General features: G+C 42.2%; 1 protein-coding gene across 5 annotated transcripts in view; it reads left to right on the plus strand.

The window, feature by feature from the left end:
* The window catches only part of Dab1 (DAB adaptor protein 1), a 1,123,238-nt gene that overhangs the window by 985,646 nt on the left and 121,648 nt on the right, over window positions 1-15,944 (plus strand). For all 5 annotated transcript variants that reach the window (XM_029539573.1, XM_029539575.1, XM_029539576.1 and 2 more), the window contains 2 exons: window positions 3,132-3,271; window positions 11,416-11,514. In XM_029539573.1, the coding sequence (XP_029395433.1) occupies window positions 3,132-3,271; window positions 11,416-11,514 (239 nt within the window). The remainder of the gene's footprint in view (window positions 1-3,131; window positions 3,272-11,415; window positions 11,515-15,944) is intronic.

The raw sequence follows: 15,944 nt of genomic DNA on the forward strand, positions 1-15,944 counted from the left end.
GTATCTGCACAGCTGGTACTTGAAAGTAGCAGAATCTGTTGTACTGCTGTGGTCTTCTGTGACTTCGTGTTTATTACACAGCATAATTCAAAGAGCAGGCAAAAGACTAATGGAGAGATTGCATGATGTAAAACTCCTGGCAGAGGGAGGGACACAGTAAATGCTGGGTAATAGATGGAGAAGCATTGCAGGACTTTGCTTAAACAAGTGACTTCTGCTTAGCCTGTCCCGAACCGTGGCTTCACTGTTTGCTTTTAGTAGAGATGGACTGTGAGAAGTTCCTGGGTGCCCCCTCCTCACCCCCTGCATGTACTCTAGTGAGATCACACACTTAGGGCTCTGATATCTGTTATTTATTTTTTAAATAATATAACTGAGACCTTGCTCAAGATGTGCTTATGAAGAATTACCCTTTTAATGGTGGAGCATTTAATGAGAAACTGGATTTTCTACTGCATAAGTGCCCTTCATACAAATTAGCTTGGCCCTGGGTCTGGATCTAAATTAGGCTTCTTACTTTCCTCCAAATGGCCTAATATTTTCTTATTAATCTCTGCCCTTTCCACCTGCCCTGACTCTGCCTCCTCATGTGAATCTCTCCTCAGCAGCGGGCTGTGTCTGACCCATGTTTCTTCAGGCTCTTTATATCTGACGGAAGGGCAGGTTTTAGACATGACTAGTTTTCTGGAAACTATTTTATTCTATTTTCAAACTCCCTCTATGTCCCAATGGAGTTTTTTTTTTTTTCTTCCTGCCAGTGTGTTTATATTTAGGAACAATGGATTTGGGCCAGGTGAGTTCTGGTACGAGGCAAAATTGGGGATTCTAAGGGAAGTTGGATAGATGAAAAGCAATTAATCATAGTTGTTAAAAGAACAGGTTTGGAAAACAGTGTGTGCTGACCCAAATCCAAGCTTTGGTATTGGGCAAACCTGTACCATAGCTGATAAGTGGCTGTGGGTGGGCTTGATGGCCTCTCTGATCTTGCCTTCCAGTGTGGGTCTGTGGAAAGATGGTGGCCTTTGGGGAGTAGTCATTTGAGGTGTGTACCGTGCTTCTAGTCACTGTTATCCTTGCACTTTGGGACAGCCAAAGTAGTGAAAGGAGGGCTATTCACAATGAGAACAGTTCTATGTGTTGATTATATGAGATGGAGTAAGAGACCAAGATACAGTCTGCTGTCACCAAACTTAGCAGAGCAGGCAGTGGCAAGCCTGTGTTGTCGTAACCCAAGTTGCTTAGATACATATCCAAAGAAGGGGTATAGTGTCAGATATTCTCAGCACCACCCTCTGCCACTTCTCCTTGTAGAAGTCTGTTATTCAATGTTTATATTATATAAACATTATATTATATCTTGTGTGCCTTTGCATCATTTGCTTTAAAGGCTATTGTATCAAAGCTATTGGTAGATTAGGAGTCACAGAATTCAGTAATAAATGACTATTGGGAGTTGGGAACTACAGGTTCAGACTTGTCCCTGTAGCCACCCCTTCACCACAGCATGGTATCTCCAAGTGCTGCATTTCTTGTTCTGATCATAGAGAGATCGCTCCTATTTGCAGAAAGATTACTGTGAACATGAACACATACCTCCTTTAAATGACTGTTGCACTGGGTAAGGTAGCTCCTTTTGCTGTCCTTCCACAGAGAGAAAAATGAAGTTTACTTGATTCATGATGGCTACCTTTTTACACACCTGCCATAGTGCACAGTACATTGTTATTTTTGGTCTCAGAAACAAACAAACACCCCAGCCCCTTGGGCTTCTAGGGGCATAGATTGTCTCTTCATTTGTTGGCAACAAGTAGTGGTTTTTGGCTCAAAGGAGACAATCCTTACTGGATGGATGAGTAAAGGCAAGGAAGAAAGTCAGGCTTCCTGAGTAGAAAGGTACTGTGCTATGGTCAGCTATTGTCTGCTTCTTCAGGACATCATCAACCTCGTATTATAGGAGGAGGAGAATGGGCTGACTTATCCCTGACTTCCTCAGTTCAAGGTTTATGATGATGAGGGAAGTCGTGAGAGGGGAAGAGTCAGGAGTTAGAGCCACTGTGAAGTGTCAGAGACCTGGGAGACCCCGGGTTGCTAGAACCATAGGTCTGGTGTCTAGATTCCTGACTCAGCCAAATGTAGTCAGTGTTGAACCGCTAAGCTTTCCTCTTATTTCTGACTCTGTGAACAAGCTACTGGAGTTTATGTCCATCCTCCGTTGGAATACAGAAATGGTTTGGCTTTTGATGAATGGTTAGAAAGTTTATAATAAACATCTGTATGTCCCTTTTTTTTGGTTTTTCAAGACAGGGTTTCTCTGTATAGCCCTCACTGTCCTGGAACTCACTTTGTAGACCAGGCTGGCCTCGAACTCAGAAATCCGCCTGCCTCTGCCTCCTGAGTTCTGGGATTAAAGGCGTGTGCCACCACGTCCAGCTCTGTATGTCCCTTTCTTAATGTGGGCGTTCTTGAACTTCCGATTGATGTAGGTAGCAAAATATCATGTTAGTAATGAGTAAGAGAGCCTCTTGTAAGATACAGGCGGTCAATACCAAGTACAGTGGCGGGCGATTCCCCTGCGTATCTGAGTTACCAGAAGCAATATCATAAAGCCATTTTTTAAAAATAATTGTTCAGTGTCATTACTTGATGTAAAGAAGTTATTCTGGACTTTTACTATGAGACGGTTCATGGAATTGGGTGTAAGGAAGGTCTTGGGCCTTGGCCAAAGTGTCATTAAGAATTATAAATACTGGAACCTCAGTGCTGATGCTATCCCTAGTAAGACATTTGAACTTGAACTCCTAGTGGTAACTGTTGGTTCAGTGCCTATCATGTATCAAAAGCAAATTAGATACCCGTGTTATCTGATGTTGTCTGTTGCTTTGCTTGGGTGGTTCTCTTTACGTTTTCCTTTTCTGTCCAAAAGGTTGACGCTCAGAAGAAGTAAATAATCTCTGTGTTTAAATGGGTAGAGGCAGAGTCTCCATCTAGAGGTGGTATTTTGTTTCTTTGGACTTGACTTGGCAGGCATGTAGGTGTCAGCAGGGAGTAGATCCCTGGACGGTAAGTTCCCGAAAGCCAACAGAACTTCAGCGTGCCTGTTTCTGAATCCGTTTCTCTTCATTTTTTTTCAGGTCAGGATCGCAGCGAAGCCACTTTGATAAAGAGGTTTAAAGGCGAAGGGGTCCGGTACAAAGCCAAGCTGATTGGGATTGATGAAGTGTCCGCAGCTCGGGGAGACAAGTTATGTCAAGATTCCATGATGAAGCTCAAGGTGCCGTGCAAGCGCTTCTTTATGATTAGCTTTGGTTTAACACGGGCGAGGGAAGGAACTGCTCACCGGCTCTGTGGCAGATAACCTCACTGCTTGAGTGATTTGGCTCCTGGAAGCATCACCATATTTATTCACTGGGAAGAGACTCCAGTGGCTTAGAAACAGTGCCTGACGCTCACTAGGGAGAGAGATTTAGCCAGGCCTTGTTCATGCTGTCTTGAGTGGACCATAGTTTCTTCTAGGTTAACCTCCTTGTAAAACTCCTGCAAGAATAAAACCACAAAATGATCAAATTCTATAGTCCTTCACGCATTTTGAATTTTTTTGCATTTTTGTTACTTCTTAAAAATGTTTATGTAACTTGCCTTCTAGTGAGTGACCGATGTGAAGGGGCAAAGCAGATGGCATTCTTCCTTATAATTGCTGAGATACACTCCAATGTTTCACAACAAAGGAAGGAGGCCTTGCTTTCATATGCAGCTGGACTACAAAGATGGCTTTTCCTGGAAAAAAACGGAGGAATAAGTTAGAAAAAAAAAAAAAAACTTAAACAGACCCAACAAAGAACACGCTCTTTTTTCAATCAAAGAGAGAATTCCCAGCCCACCAGATCTTTATTCCGCACATCCTCTTAATTTTTTTTTAAATGTGGTATAAAATATTAGAAAAGCAAATGATCTAACAAGAGCCCTGCTTCATGCATTTAACATGTATAAAACTTATTTTCTCAATATAAAATTCTCATTATAAACTTTGGAAATATAAGGAATAAAACTAAAATCATCCAAAAATCCCACAAAAATGAGAATTGACATTTTTGTGTTTAATCTTCAGTTGTTTTGCTTCAGTAATATAAATAATACACATTTTATAATTAAAATGGATTATGGTTTATATAGTTTTGTAACCTGATTTGTTTGAGCTCATATACATATGCGCACACACACACACATATATATATATATATATATTATATATATATATATATATATTCTCTCTCCCTCTCCCTCTCCCTCTCCCTCTCCCTCTCTGACACTATTAGGTCTGTGGAATATTTTTTTTTAAAGATTTATTTATTTATTATATGTAAGTACACTGTAGCTGTCTTCAGACACTCCAGAAGAGGGCGTCAGATCTTGTTACGGATGGTTATGAGCCACCATGTGGTTGCTGGGATTTGAACTCCGGACCTTCGGAAGAGCAGTCGGGTGCTCTTACCCACTGAGCCATCTCACCAGCCCCCTGTGGAATACTTTTAAGTATAGGAAAAGTGAAAACTGGCCACATCTTGGCAAAGTGTCTAAAAGTATTAGAAGTGGCAGAAATTTGTTAATTACTGTCTGTACCACCTTTTTCTTACTTGCTTAATAAGTCACAACTTTTATTTTTTTTTTGTTGGTACTACACATGTTTCTTAAGACTTTGACATGTCTGTCAGATATAGTCTACCAGTGCCATGACTGTTAAAAGCTGGATTTTAAAATCTACTCAGGTTTCTATGTTCTACATCCTTGTTTTGCTATTTAAAATGCTATATGGACAAACATTGTTTTAATCAATGCATCCTTAACTTTAGGTATATTAGGAAAGAGCATTGGCTATAATATAATCATGACTTAACACTTTCCCTTTGGAAAGAGTTTAGTAAAATGTTTTTTTCCAGATAATGAATCCATGTTATGAGATTTCAGGGCAGCTCAATAATGAGCCCTCTTTCTCTTCTAAATTCCAACCTGAATGATGAATAGATGAGGCAGTCAGGCACAAAGATTCCCACAGCTGCTCCTCTGTGACTGATGGATATTGGCCTAGGGGATTTGACCGGGAAACAGGACCCCAGGCAGATGCTTGAACAACTTGGGCTGTGGTGCTTGGCTTGTAGGAGCATCCTCTGTTTTCTCCACTGTTGCCTGACACTCAACCCAAGAAGCGCCCAGATTGACACATGAAATCAGAACACAGCCCCTCTGCCAGGACAGGCTGCCTACAGAGCCCCCGAGAGACTGAGCCTCCTGTGTCCCTCTCTCAGAGAACCACTCCCACCACCCCAACTGATGCCTGGCAAATCAATGGAGATTGCTTCTGCAAAGTTTCATTAAAAGACAGCAAAGGTCCTTTACTAGTGCATAGACATGATTCTTCACCAGTCTATGAACGAGAGAAGAGTTTTGCATCCCCTTTACCCAGTATCTAGGAGAAGCTGTTCATCGGGTACCAACTGCCGAGAGCCTATTAGCCAGCTGTCTTTGTAGAAGCACCCATATCTAAGTAGGTGTGAGGCGGCAGTTTCTTCCACTCACAGGAGTTTACTCTTGGAGTTAACAGTAGGCCACGATAGCTGAGCCAGGACTAGCTATGAGTAGTGAAACAGTCCATCTGTCATCCCCTATAATCATAAGGTCCCAAGGCCCGGAAAGTCTGCCCTGCTCTCCCGCTCTCCTGTCAAATGCAGTGAGCCCACTGAGGGGTCCTGGGTTTCCAGGTGACTGTGTTGCATTCCTTTGCAACTTGCCAAGAAGAATGTTGACACTTCAGCTCCCAGTGCTTTTTCTGTAAGAAGCACAGAAACATAAATGATCGATTCTGCATTTGGCCACCTGCCCAGGAAAGAGGCAGAGAAGTACAAAATTCCTTTTAGCCTTGAAAAAGGGTCCAATTTCTCCTATTAGACCAGAAGAGAACTGGGGGGAAAAATGGATCCCCTTTGCAAGACTCTGAAGTTGATGTAGCATCCATTAGAGAATTTCCTCCTGCATTGCAGAGGTTCCTGACAGTTTCTTTGTGTGCATCTGAGGGGCCCACTGTCTACTGACAGACATATCTGCTGACGGTCGATTGCAGTATTTCAGCTTAGAGTCAACAGGGCGCCTTCCCATACATCAGCTTTTGATATTACAAGTTAGAGATTGGTTTGTCTGCAACTATAAAAATCTAGGTTCAGAGACATTAAAGTATTTCTTTCACAGTCTTTCCGAGAACTCAGAACTGGGTCTCCAGAATTCCAGCATTTAGCAAATCGTAGTTTAACACTCGGTTGTATCATATTTTATGTTGGGGTTTAATTTATCCATCCTCAGCTTGGTTTTATTCTTCTACCTCTAAGGTACTAGCCATATCTCACTGACTTTTAGAGAAGTCAATTTTCAGGAACCTTGGGTAGAAGAGTGATGACTGAAGCTGGAGGTGGGATGAGTCCTAGAGATAGAGCCTGGAGAACTGAGTATAGGACCACAAGTGTATGCCAGTCAGGGTCCTGCAAGATGCAGAATCCGACCCTGAAGAGAATAGGATAGGAAATGTCAGGCAAGGTTAGGAGAGCAGACATGTTGTAAACATGTAGGATCTAGTATCAGGTACACCTTCCCCTAACAACATTAACTAACTAGAGCCCAAGAGGAGCAAAAAAAAAAAAAATCTCCACCCTCCCACTCCCATCAGACAACAGCCAGTACTGTAGACCATGGTTGATAAGGAAGCAAATTATCCTGGCATCTCCCTCTGTCAACTCTCTGACCTCTAGCATATCCCTCATACAGCAGAATCCAACTGGAAGCCTGGCGAAGAGACAGATGACATCAGAGCAGTCTGCTGGGTGCATACACTTTATCCAGGGCAAGAAACATGGCGGAAAAGGATATTTCATTCCCTCAGCAACTAGGATAAAATTGAATTTATGATGAACTCCCTCCTGTAAAAGTCTTAAAGCTAATAACTAGCAGGACTGAGGATGGAAATGGAGCTTTTGGTGACAATAGACTCAAGTCTCAGTGTTTGTGTTGGTGGCCTGCTGTGTTTGTACATGTGTTTCCTGTCACCACAGCCTTACATAGCCTTGCATATCACATGTGAATATCACATATTTGAATATTCTCAAAGCTGTTGTATGTATACCATCAAAACATCCCCTGAGCTGGGCTGGACAGCTCGCTCACTTTGCTTTATGGGACTGACCTTTTCATTGATTCTACCGGCTTCCACTCAGACCCTACCTACCCATGACTCTCTCAGGAATCCGTGTTTTGGCTATTCCACACTGTTGCTGTCTAACCCGGACATTTTGTTTCAGTAGCACTGATGGCTGTTGTGTCCTGAGTATTTTTTGCCTGGCCTATTGGTGGTAGTACATATGGAGTCCACCTAAGTTTCCCAGCACACTTGGAAATAATAACCATCCCCACTCCATGGTTCTTCTTCAGATTGAGTTTGGTAGCCGACAGTTCTACCTAGCGATTGTCAGAAACTTTTGAAATTATTTGCAGCTTTATTGCAAGGCCATTTCTAAGGTCCATATCATAGAAAAGGTTCTTGGAGAATGGTTATAGTTTCAGGTATTTTCAGAACCAGAAGGGCTGCAGCCTGAGTTATAGGTCTGCGGTTTATCATCATTGGCTCCCTTGGATTTAAAGAGGCTACTTGCCAGGCAGTGGTGGCGCATGCCTTTAATCCCAGCACTCCGGAGGCAGAGGCAGGCAGATTTCTGAGTTCGAGGCCAGCCTGGTCTACAAAGTGAGATCCAGGACAGCCAGGGCTACACAGAGAAACCCTGTCTTGAAAAACAAACAAAAACAAAACAAAACATAAAGAGGCTACTTGACCACTGAACTTGTACTTCCTCAACTGCAAAATGAAACAGATAATTCTTATTGCCCATGATTTTGATGTGCAAAATATACGACAAATAAGAAGGCATTTATAAGAAGTACTAAAGAAAATGGTAGATCCCCAGGTTCCAGAGTTCCAATGGTGAGTCCGAGACCCAGGGTCCTGATCAATGCCTACACGGGCAGCATCCTGACCCCCAGCCAGAGCTCTCCTCTCTTTCTCATGGCTCTTCCTACACAGCTCATTCAAGAATCTTGAGAAAAATCATGATTCCCTGTGGCATGCAAGGATGGCAAGTGTGCCTGTACTAACTGAAAGTTCCCAGGACCTGGCTCGGCAGCATCCCACAAAGGAAACATCCTTGATATCATTTCACTTTTTAATTTCCCCAAAGATAGCACCATATGGACGGCCCTTCTCTCCATTCTCCATGAGCAGCACCAGACACAGGTACTCAGGAACACAGCCCTGGCTCTTCCTGTTCTGGTGAAACGGTCATATTCCATTAGGGAATAAGAACCTTATGGTACCAGTAAGCAAAGATGCCCTTGGTTTCTAGTTGGCACCATGTGCTAGACTATTACTTTTTGATGTTGCAGCAATTTCTGTGAGCCAGGGACTCACAGAAGCTGTGAAGGGAAATATTAAGGCCACACTTGCTGGCTGTAGATGTCACATTTCCCCCTGTCTTGTGAAGTCCTCCCCTAGGAGGAAGAAAGAGGGGTTCCCTCTGGCTCAGTCCTAACACATTTTTCTTTGTGAGGGATAATCTTAGTCCATTTGTGCTGATGCGGCAAAATATCAGGGTTATGTAATTTATTGAGAACAGAAATATGTTTCCACATACAGTGGTGGAGGCTAGAAAGTTCAGGATCAGGGTGCCAAAAGACCAGTGTCTGATGATTGCCCAATCTTTCTGCTCCAAGATGGTACTTGCTAAGTTCTGCCAGGTGGAGAGCTCAGTTCTGTGACAATGAAGGCCAACCAACCCTCTGTGCATGCACAGCCCACGTTGCTCTTGTGACTTCATCTTTGAACATGTGCACAACAGGGATTAAGTTTAGACATGCAGAGTTAGAGGAATACATTTTGGACCATAGCCAGAAACTAACTATTCTAAATTTTAGCTGGATAATTAACATTAAAGTCCAGTATGGAAAGACAGAAGTGTATGTTGTTTTATACAAATCAACCAGAAAGAATGGGTACAAAGTCTTATTTTCCTAGGCCTATTATCTGACTTGTCCTCTGGTATTTTTTTTTCTCAAATAAGAGAAAGAATCTCACTTCTCTTTAAGTGTATAGTTTATACCAAACTCCATTCCAGTCCCTGGGTCCAGGGAACAAATTTAAAAGTCCCATACACAATTAAATATCCCTGCATCCAGCAAAGTCAGATCACTGTCTGATGTGACACATTAAATGGTGTAAGTTCCTTGAAGATAGGAGAATCAGGGAGATGTATCAGGTGCAGTTGGCGTGAAGCATGTCTACACTGGCTAGGAGAGTCAGATAGGGTAACACTGACTAGAAGTAGGGATTACTCTGATTTCAAAGACACATGTTCATCATGTTCTCCTTGTTACTTAAAAGTATTCGCAGTGAACTTAAAAGCTAGCAGCAGAGGAAGGATCTAGAAACCATAGACTCATAGAACTCATAAAAACCATAGATACCCAGTGAAGGGGTGAAGGGTGAAGCAACAACACATTTCACTTTGAAGTGAGTCACTGTGACCATTTACAGGGAAACTGGCAGAGGAGGTGCAGCAGTCATGGGGATGAGTGGAGAACGTGGAGGAGGAGGGAGATTTTGCTCCTGAGAAAGATCTGGTGTACAGAATAAGATCTCTCAAGCACCAGAGATGTGAAGGGCTGAGTTATGGTCTCAGCTTCATAACCATTCACTCTGCTAACTAACTCAGGACTCCCGCCAGCTTCCCTAATGTCAGTTTTCTCATCAGCAATAGTAAGCCTTTAATCAACTCATTTTAAGGATTTTTCCTACTCTGGCAATTCTGCATGTTTGTAAGATGTCCTTGAGGGTAACTTTTGAGGGCATGAATTTCCTGCTAATATTACCCATCTAAGAAGGAACTGGTTGTCCATTCGTTACTAGACGAAATTAAATTGACTGCATGTCTTCTGTGTGATGGGAATTAAGCTAGGTAGTTTACATAAATCTTTAGTTCACCTGTGAGAAACAGAACTGATACTTGTGGAAATAGAACTAAGATGAAGCCCTTTGTCTAGAATCAGGTGCACAATCATATATTGTGAGGTGGAAATGATATCCAACACCGGAAGTTAAGATAATCATACAGTTTCACACGCAGGGCCCCTCTTACACCTCTTGCTGTACTGACTGGTCTCATACCAGTTATCCCCTGAAGGATTTCTGGGAGCATAATGTTCTGAGAACCACACACAGTACCTCTTAGAACTGTGAAGTCCATATTACTTCAGATTTGTCTATGCCTGAAGCCTAGTGCAACTACTGCTGGGACCTTAGTCTTAAACAATGATGTAAGACTGGAGACCTTGTGGCACCAAATGCTGAGGAAACCACAGCCTACACATCACTAGACATCTCTGCAGTCACGTTCCCACGTGTGTCCTAGACTATGTTCACCTGTAACTGCAAAGTCTAACTTTTAAAAGTAGATGGTTTTTCTCTTCACATGAACCCCGTAAGCTATAGAGTTGATAGGACAGACTCATTTCACAATAATCTCTTGACCACCTGCTCCCAGTACCAGTTGGGGATGGTATCGTCAGCTTTAGTGCTAGACCGAAAAGTAAAGAAGCGTTGCTAGCTTCTGTGGGGTTTACCTTCTTGGGTTTATAAAGTGTCTGGGCAGGGGGGAAATAGATTAGTTGATAAATGGAATGCATTCACTATATGTTTCACCTTGAAGTACAAGAACAACAAGGGAAGGATAATGGAGAAAGAATATAAATGTCTTTCAGTAACTATTTCAAATGCCAGGCATAAATATTATGATCATGTTTTGCCAAGAAGTGGAGGGAAAAAGGAGGGAAAACTGGGCGGGGGGTGGGGGGTCTAACATATTTTTGCTTCTTTCTAATACCTAAAACTTCATTCAAACCTACATCCATTCATATAAAAATATTTTCAGAAGTATAAAACCATAATCTTTATTTGAGACTATTGTGTCTTGTCTTTATTTAAAAGATTAAATCCACATTCAATATAAAAAGCCAACACAGAAATTAATATGAGAGTCTTATTGTTTCCATCTCAAGTAGTCTACCCAACTCTGAGTCAAGTATTGCAGCACAAAGAAAGCATTGCCTATAGTGGATGGCCAGACGTGTATTTATTCCATGGTAGAACAGCGAAGATCAGTATTATCCTAAAACATAAAACATGTGAGGATATGATATAGACTCCCACAGGAGGGCAAAGGAAGGATGTGTGTGATTGGTGGCTCTAGCTGATGGTGTCTGACATGCCTTTGGCCCAGAGGGAATTTTCAAATGAAAACACTAAAGTAAAAACCATGTTCTTACTTTCAACAGGGTGTTGTTGCTGGCGCTCGTTCCAAGGGAGAACACAAACAGAAAATCTTTTTAACCATCTCCTTTGGAGGAATCAAAATCTTTGATGAGAAGACCGGGGTAAGTGAAAGCGTCACATGGCGATGCGAAATTGAATCCATTGACAGATGTGCCCCTAAAAGCCTCTTTTCTGTGGGCAGGAATATCAAACAAGCATAAAAACACATAAAGCAACTGACAAACTTGATCAACTGCGATCATCCATCAAGGCTCTTGCCTGACTTGGCCACGGCATTACTGCTCCGTGCTTCTTACACAGTAATTGTGGTCTAAGTGTCACACTGTCCCTATAATCTAATGGGAGATTGATGAGCTCTGAAGAGTGCTGGTCATGTGACAGCTTGCATTAAATTTTTGTGTGCATTGGTATCTTCAGTGATATGCACTTGGGGGAGACACATGTTGGCTTTGGGAACATGTTAGTCTAAGCCCGGGACTCTCCAATGTGAACTGCCACACTTTGCAATTGCTGTTATCAAAGGAATAAATAGAGCTCTTAACCTAAAATAAATAAATAAATAAATAAATAAATAAATAAATAAATAAATAAATAAAAAAGCAAGCAAGCAAGCTATCACTTTCTAATCAGTCAGAGCAAACTACCATATTTGTTGAACCTACCAGATAAAGAGGTTTATGTTTTCATCAAGCTCATGACTGCACTGAACTCCCAGATTCAACCCCAGAACTCCTACAACACTGTTGGTCTTGGTCATTGAGGGTTAGGAAAAACAGATAAACATTCTGTGGTCCCATGCTGGAGAGAGCCAGAACGTCGTTTTCCTTGTATTCACTCATGTTTCACAGCTTTTAAAACACCTCCATATGCGTCACTCCCTTTGAACTTTGCCAAGATAACACCTCAGGCAATTTATAAGCAATACTCCAACCAGCCATATTATTTGACCCCAATCATGTTGTTATTATTACATCTTGCTAGTAACACAAGGGTAAGAAGATGATAAGCTAGAAGCAAGAAATGTGTTTTGTTGAAGAAGAATACTTCAGGAAAATTACTCCTAAATAAAGCAACATAGAAGAGATTTTGGTCGTGAACATAGTTACAACCACCAGAGAATGGGGGTGGCCCAAATAGCCAATGGATAAATAAAATGTAGTTGTATATCTAGTGGAATGCGAGGGGAGCCTGAACATGCCAGGGATGTCTGGCAAGTGCTGCAATCTGGATGGACTTTGAAAGGAAGATGCTGAATGGGTCATGGTGGGCACAAAGTGACACTTGAATGAGGAACCTAAAACATTCAAAGTCGTAGAATTTGAGGTGTACCAGTGACTGCCAAGGCTTAGGGAGAATGGAGACGGGAGCTGATTTTTAATGACATGGGGCTTTGCTTAGTCAGTGATTTAGAAAATAGATGAGAGTGACTGTTGAGGGGAGCAGAGTGTGTGATTTGGGGGTACAAAGATGGCTCAGAAGTACATACTGCCCTTGCAGAGACCAGAATTCAGGTTGCAGCACCCATGTCTCAAACGGTGCCTGCAACTTCAGCGCCAGGGATCTAATACCATTTGGCGCATGCATACACACACACACACACACACACACACACACACACACACTAAAATATAAACCCTTTAAATGTATAAACGTACTTAATGCCTATATACTGGCTATTTACTTTAAAAGAGTTCATGTAAATTTTGAAATATATATTTTAGCACAATAAAAATAATAACTAGTAATAAAAGTATGCACTTATCCAGTGCCTCCTACATACTAATTATGTTCATCATTTTACATGCATTATTCAATTTCATCCTTACAACCATACAATAATAGTAACTGCTATTTTCAGGTTCTGTAGTAAAACACTGGAGACAAGCTGACTTTTTAAAGAATAGAGGCTTACCTCACTACATTTATTGAAGCTTAAAGTCATAGTATGGCGTTAGCTTGGCTGTGGTGAGGACCCTATAGTGTATATTGTCCCAGCAGTGTGAGCACGAATGAGGGCAAGAGAAAAGGGAGACAGCAGGCCACAGGAGTCCCACAGCCCCTTCTAAGGGCAAAAGGATTGTCCAGAAGGTTCTTCCCCTTAGAGCTCACACCATTTCTGACATTGCCACCTTAAAGACCAAATCTCCAACACCTGAACCTTGAAGGATACAGATTATACCCAACCCTAGCAGGGTTGTGTTCCAGACATCCTGATGCTTTATAAGTACAAGGTTAGACAAACACCCTAACTATCCAAGAGCTAGGTGGCACCATCATCTCTGTTTTACAGAGGAAGATGACAAGGACAGAAAGCTGGGCATGACTTTCAGAAAATGGGTAATTAGAGCCCGTGCACTTTGGTCAGTTGTTTGCATGGCTGAAATGCCTGTTACATCTTAGGTTTAGTGACTGTCCTAATTTTACCCATTGGCTCACTTGGTTTTGTTTGTTTATGAACATGTCAGTCAGATGCACCTTCTATGGTCAGAAGAGGCTCCAGAAAAAGCGAACAGACAAAGAGAATACATAGACAAGACCTGGAGATGAAGCATGGTGCACCACACAGGGCCACACGGGGAAGACACAAGGGTACCCAAAGACCAGAAGATAGCAGTAGAGGGACCTCTTAAACATTAGACCATAGCCTTTATTTGAATTCCCACAGGAAATTGAATGCAGAGCAAGGGGACAGTTTGGAACTGCCTATGGAAAATCATCTCCTCTGCCTCTAAGCCATGAGTGTAGTCTCCTAGTCCTTGGCACCCGGCTCTCGTATGATTAAGCCAGAGCAAATGTTCTCTTGAGGCTTTGGATTGGTCAGTTTGCCTGTCAGTCAACAGCATAATCCTTACTGGACCTTTTGTTAAGTCTAAGAATTTGCTATCCCTGAGAAGGGCAGTGCTTTCCCATCCAGAAAGGTTTATGCATATCTCAAAACAGCATGATATATGGAAAACTGAAAAGTATTTACAATGCAGTGTTCAGGGACAGAATATAGATTTAACCTCCGCTTCCCCTGAATAGAAAAATCAATACAATTCACCTCTATATTATTGGAAAAGATCGGATTGCCTGCTGGCGTCTTGATGGAAGGGAGTTTAGGATAAGGGCACAGGAGTCAGTAGAAACTGGGCTTGAATTCTGCAGCCAAGTGTAAGCCTCCACCGCCTTCCTCAAACTGTGGTCTCAGAGCCTGAGAGTTTGTGCCTTCCTTGGAAAGATTATTCTTTTGGATATCTGTGCTCAGCCTGAAACTTCGCATTAAAATCAGTTGAAAGGATATTGGCAAATCGGTATCCGTCTTGGTGGTCAGGACCAGTACCATACAGGGACTAGGGGACTGGGGAGTACTCTGGCCAAGCCTTCTCAGCTCATGCTCCATCTCTAGAATCCTGTAGCGTACCAAGTAGAGAATGGCAGGTCTTCACAGACTTAGAGAACACCTCTGTCTTTCAGTTCTCTGTGGGAGCCAAGTAATTGGGTGGAGCCTCGGAGATACTTTTGCATTGGTTTATATATCACAATATTATGATGTCACCTCTAGTTCCTTCCTGATTCCAGCTCTGTTTATCATAAGGACAGCCAGCGTATTCAAAGGGACAGAGGCAGAAGCAGGAGCTTGGGGGTATCTGGTCTCTCTCTCCTTGTTTGCAGACCATGTTTTGGGCTTTGCTACTACTCCACTATGCCTCAGCCCTCCATCAAATAGACTATGACTATGCCAGATAGAGATCTAGTACTGTAAACGTTTACCAATGAAGAAAAGTAGTTTGCCTTCTTAACACTTATATACCTCCTCTAGCATCAATCTTTGAAGTAGTATTTTATTTTATTCTTTATATAAGGAAACAGTTAAATAAAATAAAATGAAATCAGCCCCAAAACAATTGGCTTGGTTGGGTAAATGTCAGATCCTTGGTGGAAAATCAGAAAAGGAGGCAGAGTTGAGTGTATGCTGTCTCCATCCCCTGCCATTTTATGTGGTTAGCACTGGTCCTATGCAGCATCTGTAGATGTCCCATATTAGTCTACCACAACATAAGTCCTGGAAAAACAGTAAAAAGAATTGAGGATCTATCACTATTATTATGTATAATTGATTTATTCATTTTATGTGTGAGTGTTTTCTCTGCATGGTTGTCTGTGGACCACATGCCTGCAAAAGGTCAGAGAGGACACCGGATCTCCTGAAACTGAAGTTACTACTACTACATGGGGGTGCTGGGAATCAAACCCAGGTCCCTCTGCAAGAGCAACAAGTTCTGAGTCGTCTCCAGGCAGAGTTCATTCAAATCTTAAGTGTGACTGATGAGGGTGTAAACAAGGCTCCTTGCTGGAAGTTTCTAAAGGGCAGTTTTAGTACGTCAAATACCTTTCCCAACAGGCTGACCCGCTCAACAGAGCGATGGGATATGCGCTGTGTGAGTTCACCATCGCTGGGGGCAGGAAGTCTGCATCTTATGATAGGATTGTTGAAGGAAGTAAGGCAAGAGATATTACAGCAAAGCCATGTCTGTTAATTTCTGAGATG

The sequence above is a fragment of the Mus pahari genome, chromosome 6 (assembly GCF_900095145.1).
Source record: "Mus pahari chromosome 6, PAHARI_EIJ_v1.1, whole genome shotgun sequence".
NCBI lineage: Eukaryota > Metazoa > Chordata > Mammalia > Rodentia > Muridae > Mus > Mus pahari.